The sequence below is a fragment of the Artemia sp. Qi Xiang Cuo genome, chromosome 15 (assembly GCF_049724085.1).
Source record: "Artemia sp. Qi Xiang Cuo chromosome 15, ASM4972408v1, whole genome shotgun sequence".
Classification (NCBI taxonomy): domain Eukaryota; kingdom Metazoa; phylum Arthropoda; class Branchiopoda; order Anostraca; family Artemiidae; genus Artemia; species Artemia sp. Qi Xiang Cuo.
The window spans coordinates 58823958-58836208 of record NC_142808.1 but is presented as its reverse complement, the minus strand read 5'-3'; the positions used below and the strand labels follow the sequence as shown (position 1 = coordinate 58836208).

Below are 12251 nucleotides of genomic sequence, written 5' to 3'. Positions count from 1 at the left end.
TTTAATGACATACTTTTGATTTAAATCTGACATCATTTTTTATCGGCTTCGGGATCTTTTATTTTAGAATTCTCAAAAGTTTAAATAATAAAATATTATTGTTTTTCCGAATGTAAATAAAAACTGTTGTTGAGAATCAGCTTCCATTAGGCCTAAGTTTAAGAATAAATGTCCACTTCGGCAACTAAATTCACATGTAGCAAAAGTCACGCAGCACTAGTTTAACTTTTCAGTTACTTGAAACGCTCTTTAGTTATTTTCAATGATAACATTATCAAGTTGACAAAGATTTCACAATTGTTTTGGTGCTTAACATTTGAGTTATTGTGATGTGGTACCGAATCATTAGAAATGCAAACTGAGACTGCAAAATACTTTTGTTAATACTATTTAAACGCTTTAAAAACATGAAAAATGTAATGTCAAACTTTAGAAGAATATATAATGCTCATTTCTTTGTTTAGATATTTCTTATGGTCCTTTGCTATCTATTCGTCCAACATAATAAAATTCGTCCTTTCTTGCATCTCTGCAAGTTTTGATAGGGTAATTTCTCTCCAGGATGTTTTGACTAGAAAGTCATTAACTCATGATTTTATTTCTGTAGCTCTACCTAGAGTTCTTCTATATTTAGTACGGTTACCATATTTTACTTTTTCTAATTGTTCAAAATTTTTCTTAGCTTGGGAAATTTTTATGTCGACTTTCAAAATTTTATTCTACGTCATCAGTGATAAAACAATACGGTATGAACGATCCTATTGTGATAATGAATAAGAAGCAACAAAAATCTAAGTTGCTAGGGCCATCGATTTGCTTTAGCCTGACTCTGGAATTTTTTAATTATTGAAACTAGAAATTTTTTTTCTTTATCTAGTTGGTATTATTATTATGATTCCCAATAATTCCATTTTTTTAGATTTGCTACTAGTTTATTTTTAAATTTACGATGTAATCAATAAAATGGAATTACAAATTATTAGCAAAATTTATGTTTGTGTATATTTGCCTGTATTTATATGGATTTGTTGTTTAATATTTATATAGCAAGTTTGTTCATTTTATATCTATTTATACTCTCCAGTTTTGGAGGATAATAAAATGCTTGAATTTGAATTATGGTATGTTGCTTATATTGTTTATATATTTTTGATGTTATGCATGTAAAATTAAAAAAAAACTTATATGTTTCACAAAATATTTCCTATTTCAAACTAAGTTCACAACACCACTAGTTACAAATATACCTTCGTCATTGTTGTCCATGGGAGTCCAATTCAGATTTTGAGAGTCCGATTCAGATTTTAAGTTGGTTGTTCTGGATGCAATATCCACAGGTAGACGTTGATGCTCAGATGATAGAGTAGAAATCGAAGTTTCTCTGGTCGTTTCAACATAAAATTATAACATATAATAATCTTGCACAACAAAAATAAAAAATAAAAACATAGACAGAAAAAAACAAAAGTAGAATTAAATATTATTAATAATTTACGAATAAATAATGAAATCCTCACAATAAAAAAAAAAACAGACCACAAACGTGATAAATGATGCTAAACATTAGACCTCAACAAATTTAAGCGTTATAATTTGATTGAACCGTAATAACAGTGTGACAGTTGATTAAAGGTAATTTGATTAATAGAAAACCAATTTCATTATTTAGCGCTTAATTCAGAAATTTGCATATCCAAATGATAGCCAATTAATTTTTCGAAATAGAAATAACTAGAGCTAACCTATTTATACTTACCGAGAACTAGCCTTTAAAAACTTGAAAGGCATAATAGAAAATTATCAGCGCTTCTACCTTACACAAGCATCTTTTGAGTTAAAAGTTAAGTAATTTTTACTATGTTTTTTCTAAGGTGCTCTTTAAAAAATTTACCGAGATGTTCTAAAACTATTAAAAACGCCCATATTAACAGTGGGGAAGATACCCTTGCACTAAAATGTCACGCATTTATATAATAAAAGCAGCTGTGAGGTAACGATGTTTTTTTCTATTTAAAAAAGATCCTCTGCCACTTGTCTCTTTGTGATTGTTTTTCTGTTTTAATAGCATGGGTCTACTTAGATACCAGAGTGGGGTAAAACACACGCTTCCAAAAATTTGTTTTTGAGGAAAAGGGTGATGACTTGGAGAGCACAGGAATCTAAACAACGCCAAGATATCAAAATCAGGATTTGTTCAAATTTTAACCATTTTCAAGTGTTTTCAAGTCCGTTTTGAAATTAACACAAAATTCTTTTCCCTGGACAGTTATTTTCCAAACAGCATTTTCATACTATAGGCTACTATGCACCATGGTTCGCTCTGATTTGCTCTTTACTAGGCTGCAGCAATTATCCTATTCTTCTTGTTATACTGCTCCAAAAGGACTTTAAAGGGATACACTTACAAACGGGAACGTAATATACTTTTTGTATGGATGACTTTTGTATATTTAAAAAAAATTCTTTTCGTTTATTTAGTTATAATTCTTGCTTTGCATCACTTACTGGATATTTTATAATCGAAATAAAAATAGCAGTGCCTTTCAATTTGACAATTTAAACTATATTGTGGCAATAGATTTTCCTAAGCAATCTCTTTCTATTTTTCACGGTAAAGGATAGTTTTGAATATGGTCTGTTTTTGCTACTGCGTTGTTCAGTAGAACTTCATAATGTTGACTTTTCCATGTAAGTAATCAAATTTGGCAATTTCCCTGTAAGTTTTTTTAAGGTAAGTTTTCAGTAAGTTTGCCCTTCTAATGCAAAGTAAGGTAAGTTTTTAAGGTAAGATTCGCATTCTAATGCCCCGTGGTCAGTGGTGTGAAAAGCCGTCAGTGGAAAAAGCCGTCAGTGGTTACTGTCAGATGCAGACTCCTTTCTGAGTTTAATGAATGATGACCTTTCCATACCTTAAACCTGACTATTTTAGACAATAATTTGAATAACACTGCTTAACTTTATGGAGCTCCAGGTTTGTGACTCACAGCATGTGAGACCGCAGTTTCAGAGGTGTATTCTCTGTCAGTGACCTTAGCTGCTACTGGTATCTTCTTCTCTCTTAAAATTTGGCATTGGAGGGACCGATATGGCATGTAGTAGATCAACAATTCAGTGGAGTAGGAAAATAGAAGATCATTACATTTAGTTGGGTTGGGGGATGCGTGAATTGAGGACCTTCATTTTTCCAACTAATATTGCAACATTATTATCTTCAAATATACCTTCATCATTACAATCCAGATCCTGGGAGTCCAACACAGATATTAAATTGGATATTCTGGATGCAATGCTCAAAGGTAGCTGTTGATGCTCAGGTGACAGAGAAGAATTAGAAATTTGTCTGATTGTTTTGACATTGTCTAATGAAGCATATACAACTTCTATAAAAAAAAACAAATAGAGATGGGAAATTATCAAAGTATGATCAAATATTCTCTATAATTAATAACCCCCCAAGACATAAAAACAGACAAAAGATGTGAAAAATTATATATAATATGAAAACTGAACAAATTAAAGCATGACAATTAGATAAATAGGAACCCAATTTCACAAATTAGCATTTTATCCACATATTAAATTCGGGTATAGACAGAGTGTGGGACGTTGCTAAGCATGCAATATAAAGCTTTGAATATGTGTCTGTAAGTTTAAAATCCTTCCAGAGTATTTAGCTAACTAACACAAAAGCCTTAAGCTTTAGTAGCTAAGACTAAGAATGGAAAAATACCCTTCATATATAATATACTTCAGAAGTGACCTTCCACTTTCTTCTCCTGGTGCCAAAACCTGGAGATTGCCACCCAATACGGTCTTTTTCACCTGGTAACGCCACTGCTCTTATTGCGTTGAAGTAGAGTGGCTTGTAAGTGTGATTCAAACTTAACAATTCTATCTTTACTTTTAAAGTAGAGGTCTATTTTAGGAGAATATTTGACACTGACTGTATTGTTTTGTTTTCCAACGCTTAATTTCCTTTGATGAGTTTTCCAAAAATTCAGAAGGCAACCTGAGTCTTACTGTAAACGTTTAGTGAATGCTATTTGAATACTTTAAATAATAATAATATATTTTCTGCTGGATTTACAACAATGGAGACAAAACAAATGGAGTGACTGTAAAAAATCATCTACAAGTACAAAATATTTACACTAAAATATTAACTACTACAGTACAAGATGACATTAATGTTTAATATTTTATTTTAGAAATGAAACAAGTTCTTTGAACAAAATCAGCTAATTTTTTCTATAGAGAAATTTGCTAATTCCAGAATTTACAGGAATTGTTGTCCATAATCTATTGCATAGTTTTAAGTTCTATTTTTTCTTGTTATGGATTCAGCAGTTTCAAATCCTAAGATGATGAAGACCTAGCAAAGCATAATTTTTTTGGCCTTTCCCAATTAAATATCAACTAATATATTTGATTATACAAAAAACAAATGCTTGACAATTACCTTTGTTGTCAAAACACGTGGAGCCCAATTCCTGGGGGTTAGGTTCAAGTTTACATGGTCCTGAAAAGCAGCAAAAAGTATCCACAGGAACCTCTTCCCTTTTAAGCGACAAAAGATGGATTGGAAGGTAAAAAACCTCTTCATGATCACTTGGTAAAGCCTCTTCAACTTCTGAAAGAAAACATAAATAAAGGAGACATCAAACAAATTCAACAGAAAAGCTTACAAAACACGCCCAACTGCTTCCCCGTTTTCAACACAATTGCCACAAAAATGAATAATGACCCTTATAAGGACAGAAATCAAACTATCTTTGGCAAATAGCCAACACAAAATTTCTAGATTTAGAGTTGATAAATATTCCTGAAAATTCTTCCAAAGGGTATGCAAATGATCGGCTAATGAGATGGCTAATCAACTAGTATAAAAAAAAAGCCACCAAATACTGGGTGGCAATGTTGCTTTTTCTCTGAATGCTAATCCCAGTTTTTTTTAGCATCAAACAACAAAATTGTTCATTAATTCTATATTTGCATCTTTCATTCATTTTGTTTCAGATTTTATACTAGTAAAATGATTTTGACTAAGAAATGCATATAAACAAGAGAAAATAGATACCCCACTTCCTGTTTGACAGAAACATTAAAATACTTTAGCTGATAATTGATATTTTTTCCCTTCAAATTTTAATCAAATAACTGAAAGATTATCACAAATTATATGAATCATTTTTTCTACCCACAGAATACCCGCATTTTTCTACCCACAGCTGCATTAAAGAATAGAAACTTTCAGAAGGAATGCTTTTTTCTTATTGCTTTCTAGTTTTTCTTATTGTTTATGCTTGCAAAAAGATAATAGTAACAGACAATTTTTTGCATTGAAGACTTGTTGTCTCCCCAAACTGAAAAAATAAATCTAATAAACTAGACTTTTGTGTAGCAAAATAGCCATTTTTTTATGCAGTTGCATGTTGTTTCACTTTTGTTATTTTCACTGAAGAGAACTTTAGAAGTAAGAAGAAAAAGAAGCAATTATGTACTCTAGAAAAGCAGCTTTTTTTCTTTTTTTACACAAATTTTATTGGATAACTTACCATTTGTAATAACAGAATTCCCAGGAATGGCGATAGGCTCAGCCATGTTTGGAATTTGAGGGACATCCATAATATTATCTCTGAAATAAGTTAATGTCAGCTATAAAATATATAATACTATAAACAACACTTGGAAATGGCACTCCAGTTTTAAATTATTACCACAAACCATCCAGATTATTATGCATTCAATGTGATGTATTTTCAAACTAGTATTTTTCCCCAATTTTTCACAACTTTCTGAAAATGCATTTTCTTTTTTTTTTTTTTTTTTTATATATGTTTTAGTGCCTTGAATTTTTTTGGAGTAATGAATATATGATAAAAATAAAGAAAAAAGGAAATTATTAACTTAAAAACGCAAAAGTTCCTCAATTATATTCAAAGCAAAGACCAGGATCAAGGTAAATGCGTGACAGTTTATCTGGAAACCTTGTCTTGAGTCAAGTGTTTATAGAATTACTTTTATGAATGGATTTATGATGGTTTTAATGATAAAAAAAAAAAAAAAAATTCAATAAAGCTTAAAAAATAATTTATTGCTTACTTCAAATCATAGAACCAAGATGATAAAAATTAATGTTCTGTAGATGATCTAAAGATGTAGCATATGCATGTCTCTGAGTGTAGAAAATTTATTTCTCCTTTTGGCTAATATGTTGTCACTTTATATAATAATATCAACATAGGACTAATTTTAGTAATTATCCAAGGCATTTACTATTTTGGTCATATAAAGTTATGTATTTTGCAAAGTCCATAATTAGTTGTTCCTGCTTGATTTAGTGACAATTGATCTAAAAGCAGACGCAAAAAGAATTTAAATATTCACCTAATAGAAAAACCCTCAAAAACAAATGATTAGCCCCCCCCCCTGTCTCTGATTAGCTTCTGTTAATAATTGACACAAACCTCAAAAAACTTGTCTTGTGTCCGGGGGATAGTAATCAACCCACTAAAAAAAATTGTCCATTCAATACTAAACAAGATGACCTGATCAGAAAAACAGGAACCTACCACTCAATGCAATTGTATGTGGTTTTATTAAACAAATAATGGGGTCTGGGTGGGGGGGGGGGCAAACTGAGGTCTGGGAGGGGGAGTTACCCCCCCCCCCTGTCCCATAGCAAGTTACACCCCTTAATAAGCAAAGTTGTGAAGCTAATAACAGTTTTGTTGTATCTTATTTAAGTAGAAAATCTATTCTACAAGGTTTCAATTTTATAACATCATGATTTTTAAAGATCATCAAAGGTCAGTGCACTCTAGAGGGAGAAAGAGTAGAGATAATTACTTCAAAATACCTTCCTGGGACATACTTTAGTTTATACATTATTATTGCTCTATACTTTTATTGCTTGATATTTATTCAATAAATTACAAATATTAAATATTATATTTTCTTTTCAATTACTTGTAAAAAAAGAGACCACATTTTCATTTATGGTGATAAATTATTGGTGAAAATTTCACCAAGAGGTTGGGGCTCTTGTTACTACCCTCACATTGCATAATTTTGTAGTAAAATAGGGGTGGTCCAAAAACCCGTCTTTATTTTTCCAGAATGCCAAAGAAAAGTTCCTCTTTCCCAAATAGCGGTCTCTTACCCTACAAGTTCAACTATGTTCATTGGACAATAAATTTGAATCTAGCTGCAGACAAGTAGCCAGAATCAATTTCCAACAGTAGGCCTATTCTAGTTTTGCTTCCTGAGGTCACTTCTTGTCTTCTTACTAATAGGCTATAAGTCTAGCATTATTTCTACTAGACTAGTTCAAACTATTAAAATCAAGTAAATAAAACTGGTAAATATTTACCAAATCATATTATTGAGTTATGACTAAAGTGAATATACCACTCAATGCCTTTATGCTCTTTATAAATATAATAATCGTTTTTGTCAGAAATGAATTTTAGCCCTCAACCCTATATATACCAATTCAGGGTATATATTTGCACATTAGGGGGATGGGGATAATTTTATTTCTGATGTAAATGAGATGTATGTTTAAACTTTCCCCCCACCCCCTAATGTGCAAATATATACCCTGAATTGGTATATATAGGGGTGGGGGCTAAAATTCATTTCTGACAAAAATGATTATTATATTTGTAAAGAGCATAAAAAAGACATCCAGTAGTACATTCACTTTAGTCATTCTTCTATTGTATTAGAATCTCAAAAACTAAAATTCGGGGACAAGTTTTAAAAATTCGGGGAGTTTTCGGGACATGTCTTCAAGATTCGGGGATTTTTCGGGGAAAAAACAAAATGGAATTTCGTTGCGAAAATCTGGGAGCCAAAATTAGTTTTAGCTTCGTTTTCAGGCTCAAATAGGGCTTGTATCTGCGTAGTAAATAAAGCGTTTTACAAAATAGGTTTTAGAGCCAGAGCCCGGGATTGGAACCCATAGCTGAAAACACTTATTGCTGATATTGCGGCAAAAACTTCAAAATTGTTTAAAAAAAAAGAAAAATAGTGAATACATGTGAACTGTAAATACCAGTAGCAATTTTTAATTGAGTCATTAATCTCAGAAATTCATTAATAATATTTAAAAACAAAAACAAATATTGTTTGCGGTTTCTAGATAAGTTAATTAAATAAACAAATTCAACCTATAGGTACGGGGTAATATTAAAACTTAAAACAAACAAGAACTAAACTAAACAAGTAAATTTAAACTTAAATTAAAAAGGGAATTTTGACGACAGTTGATACATTTTTGGTTTTTCATGCTGCTTCTAAGGACTTAGGTGTTTACCCCCCCCCCCCCCAAAAAAAATCCTCCTACGGAAATACAGAAAATACCCCCCCCCCCCCCTCACAAAAACATACCCCGCAGAAAATGCTCCCCTGCTGAAAATACTCCCCACGGAAAGTACCCCCGCGGATAATATCCTCCGTGAAAAATACCCTCGGAAAATACCCAGCCCGTGCGGAAAATAGCCCCTCGGAACATACATTTTTTTCATTGTTTGTTTCTACTATGCTTTTCTTTTTTTTTTGGTTACCTCACGATTACTATATAGACACCGATTAACCCCCAACCCTCCCACCAACCCTGTGATGATCTATATTCCAAATGTAATGCTTATTACAGTCTCATTTTTATATCAGCCCATCTAATACCTGGACATGATAGCTGTAGGCTACAAATCATATAAAATTTACTAATTCTTTTACTTCGCACTAACATTATTTGGCATTATTAACCAACTGGTCGAGATAAATAAGTCCGAAAATATTTAAAACTTGACAAAAAAACAATATGAGCCTAATACCCAAATTTTTACTTTAAGCTGTATTGTAAATTTTCTTATGGATACTATTTTTGGGGTTACTTCCGTTTGAATCCTCTATTCCCCGACCTTTTACATAGTCTGCAGCTAAATTTTGCCTCATTAGGAGGGGGAGGGAGTTCTGTATTTTTTATGGTAAGAAGATCGTATTTAGGGATAGTTCTTAGTAAAAAATAAATTATACCACATTTTCTTTAAACAAAATTTTTATCTAAGAATTAGCTTTCATACAGGGTTATTAATTATTAAAGCATTATAAGTAGTAAAGATAGACATTAAATATTTATTCAAATTTACTTGGCTATCCCGAATTTAAGCAGAATATATTTTCCGTAAAATTTCCTTTGCCTAACTAACAGGTTTGCAAGACCGTAAAAGGTTCCTAAAACTGAAGTTTAAAATATTACGTCACTGAAAATACTACACGGGTGAAGGGGCCAAAATAATAATTGTGAGGGGAGTACTGGGTGAATACGTTTGAGGATAAAGGGTGGTATGATGACAAATACTATTTTCAGATAAAAAGAAAAGAACCTAAATTTTACACACCGAATGAAACAAAAATTTAAATGGTAAGAATTCCTGGCAAAAAGATCAATTTCTTCAATATATTATGCGTGCAATTATTTGGTATTAAACATTAATACAGTGTGTCTAAAGCCGAAAATCGGAAAAGAAAACTAAACTTAAACTTTTGATTCGGTTTTCAAAACAATTCTCTTTCTTTAGAACTTCAATTTTAAAACCCAGAATCTAACTGAGCGTTCCGTTAAACAACTTCAAGTATAATTCTTGGCTGATTTTGTCAAGACACTTGACCACGAATCATGTAAATGTTAGAATCTTATAGTATTTGGAATACTGCATTCAAAATTATAAAATCTAAATAAAAGAAAGTGATACGTTTGTGAACATATAAAGAACCGTCTATAATTAAATTGTATCGGTCTGGTTCTTATGCAAAGTAATACAGGAGACGAAACTTAACGAACAAGAGAGTAGTGGAAAATTATGGTATGTAAAGTAATGTTTGCTCGGGATAGTCGCTAGGGGTCGAACCGTGGTTGAGTGATTTTCGGGGAAATTTCGGGGATTCGGGGAAAAATGAATTTTTTCGTGGAGACACATAGATTTTTGGGAAAATCCCCGAAAATTCGGGGATAGAGGAAGCCCTGATTAGAATCTACATTTCGACTTTCCTTGAAATTGTAATCCCTAAAAAGAGTGCCGAAAAGAAATTGTCGTTTTCAAATTTAGCAGTGGTTACATGATGACTTCTGGTTCGTTCACACATTGCGGAAATCCGTCCGTTTCTGTTAGAACTATGGCTAAAATAACGCTGCGTTATAAGGCAAAAATTTCAAATTATTGCAACAGCGTGACCTAGAGTCAAAGCGGTGAAAGGACAAAGCGGTGAAGCGGTGAAGGACATATGGTGGATATTCCCCGTAGCTATCATCAAAACATCAAGAAGAATATTAAGTTCTTACCCTCTTCTGAAAGCTGTTGAGTAATAGAGAGCCAAATGACACCGTTTTTCTTAGTTTTCTTATAGCCTGAGTGCGCAAGATTATACAAGCTGGGCTAGCCTTGAACAAAAGTTATAATATCGTGTAGATTTTGATGATACATACTCATGGCTTTATTTATTTAAAAACCTTGCCAATATTCCGTCCTGATTTGACCAAGACTTTGCGGAAAGCAAGAGATTTTTTCTAGCATGAAAACGAACGGAATTTCCGCATGGAGTGCAAGTCCGCATTAATTTCCACAATGTGTAAACGAACCATAATTGCTCTGATAGAAAATACATTACAGTTTACTATATCATATGCAGCGCACTGCACTGACCAAGGCACTTCGTATAGAAGGGGTTGTCATTCAGGATTCAGGAAAAGGATGATTCTCCTCTCGCTGTACAGCCGAGGGGACGTCCGTGGCTATCTAATCTTCGCTTCTTCTTCAAGCGCGTATAAAGTCTCTTTTTTATGAACTGCTTCCAAATGTCCATAATTCTACCACTTTTCTTCAAAAACTCTATTACAAGACGTGTAATCCCACAATTTTCTTTTTTACTTTCTAATCCACCCAGTAATAAATTTAGGTTTGGCTGCCTTCTCTTAAGTCTAAAATATTACACTATTTCTCGTCTTTCTTCTTCACTCTCACGGCACTCTATTAACAAGTGTTCAATGGTCTCTAAGCTCCCACATTTGGGACAATTGTCTTTTTCTCCCCAAAATCTTGCTTTGTAATATCCTACTCCTACATGGTTTGATCGAAGGGGGAATATTTTCTTTTGCTTCAAATCTATTTAATTCTTTATACAATTTATTTTCCATTTTCCTTTGATTTTTTTTAGTAACAAACAAATTTCCTGTCGAATCCCTGTTTGATAGAAAGCTTTCTTGGTTCAATTCTTGAATTACTTTCCCGAGCATCATATATTCTTGAGGGGTGTCCAATTCATTCAAAATTATTCCAACTTCAACTGCAGACTTAGCATACGTGTCTGTAATTTCATTCCCTATGATTCGAGTGTGAGCGGGAATCCACTGAATGAAAATCTTCTTCTTCTTCTCCGTTGCTGCATCTAGCTTAATGTAGCAGTTTATGACTTCTATAATTAGTTTTGGCATGATGTTAGTATTTGTAAAAGCTTGAATAGCGCTAAATTGAATCGGAACATATTACGAACTTTTCTTCTTCACATTCTTCAGTAAATTCTAGTAAAGGCCTTTCTAATAGCATATACTTCTGCCTGAAATACACTGTATTCGGGGGGCAATTTGAATTTTCTTGATATGTTTTTTTCTGAGGGGACCAAAATACTATTCCAACATGCTTAGTTTCATCAACTTTAGATCCATCAGTAAATACTGTGATATATCCATCATATTCATTACTCATCAGCATACGAAATGCCATTTCTTAAGGTATATTTGGTTTCACTTTGAAATCCAAATTTGATAAAATCTTGTTTTCCTGCCATGGCGGAGGAACTTCTATTTTACTCACTCTCAGCATTTCTGATAATTTGTTTTCTATTCCATGTCTTCTACATATTTCTAAAAGTTCTTCCATACAATTAAATTAATCTTTGACTTTGCATGCGTTGGCAGTTACTTGTCGTCCAGGTTTAATAATTTTTGACTTAACTAGGTCGTTAGTTTCTTTAATCGAAATCTTCTGCACATACTTGACTATTCTCATTTTTTCTCCTTGTTTCTAAGTCTAATAGACCACTTTCTGATAACAGAAAGCTAACAGGTGTAGTTCTCCTGGCTTCAAATGCTATCCTTATGGCTGAATTTTGGATTACATCCAATCTCACAATTGGGGAATGGCAAGCTGTTTCATATATTGTTGAGCAGTATTCCACTTTAGGCATAA

The 12251-nt window shown here is 32.5% G+C and overlaps 1 protein-coding gene across 1 annotated transcript; it reads right to left on the bottom strand.

Annotated features, from left to right (window-relative positions):
- Nucleotides 1–1209: 1209 nt before the first annotated feature.
- On the bottom strand, nucleotides 1210–5625 carry LOC148943921 (uncharacterized). Its single transcript, XM_089101620.1, has 4 exons — nucleotides 5556–5625; nucleotides 4460–4630; nucleotides 3198–3380; nucleotides 1210–1397 (listed from the first exon to the last, which is right to left on the bottom strand). The coding sequence occupies exons 1-4, from the start codon at nucleotides 5623–5625 to the stop codon at nucleotides 1210–1212; spliced, it is 612 nt and encodes a 203-aa protein (XP_088957746.1).
- Nucleotides 5626–12251: the final 6626 nt, after the last annotated feature.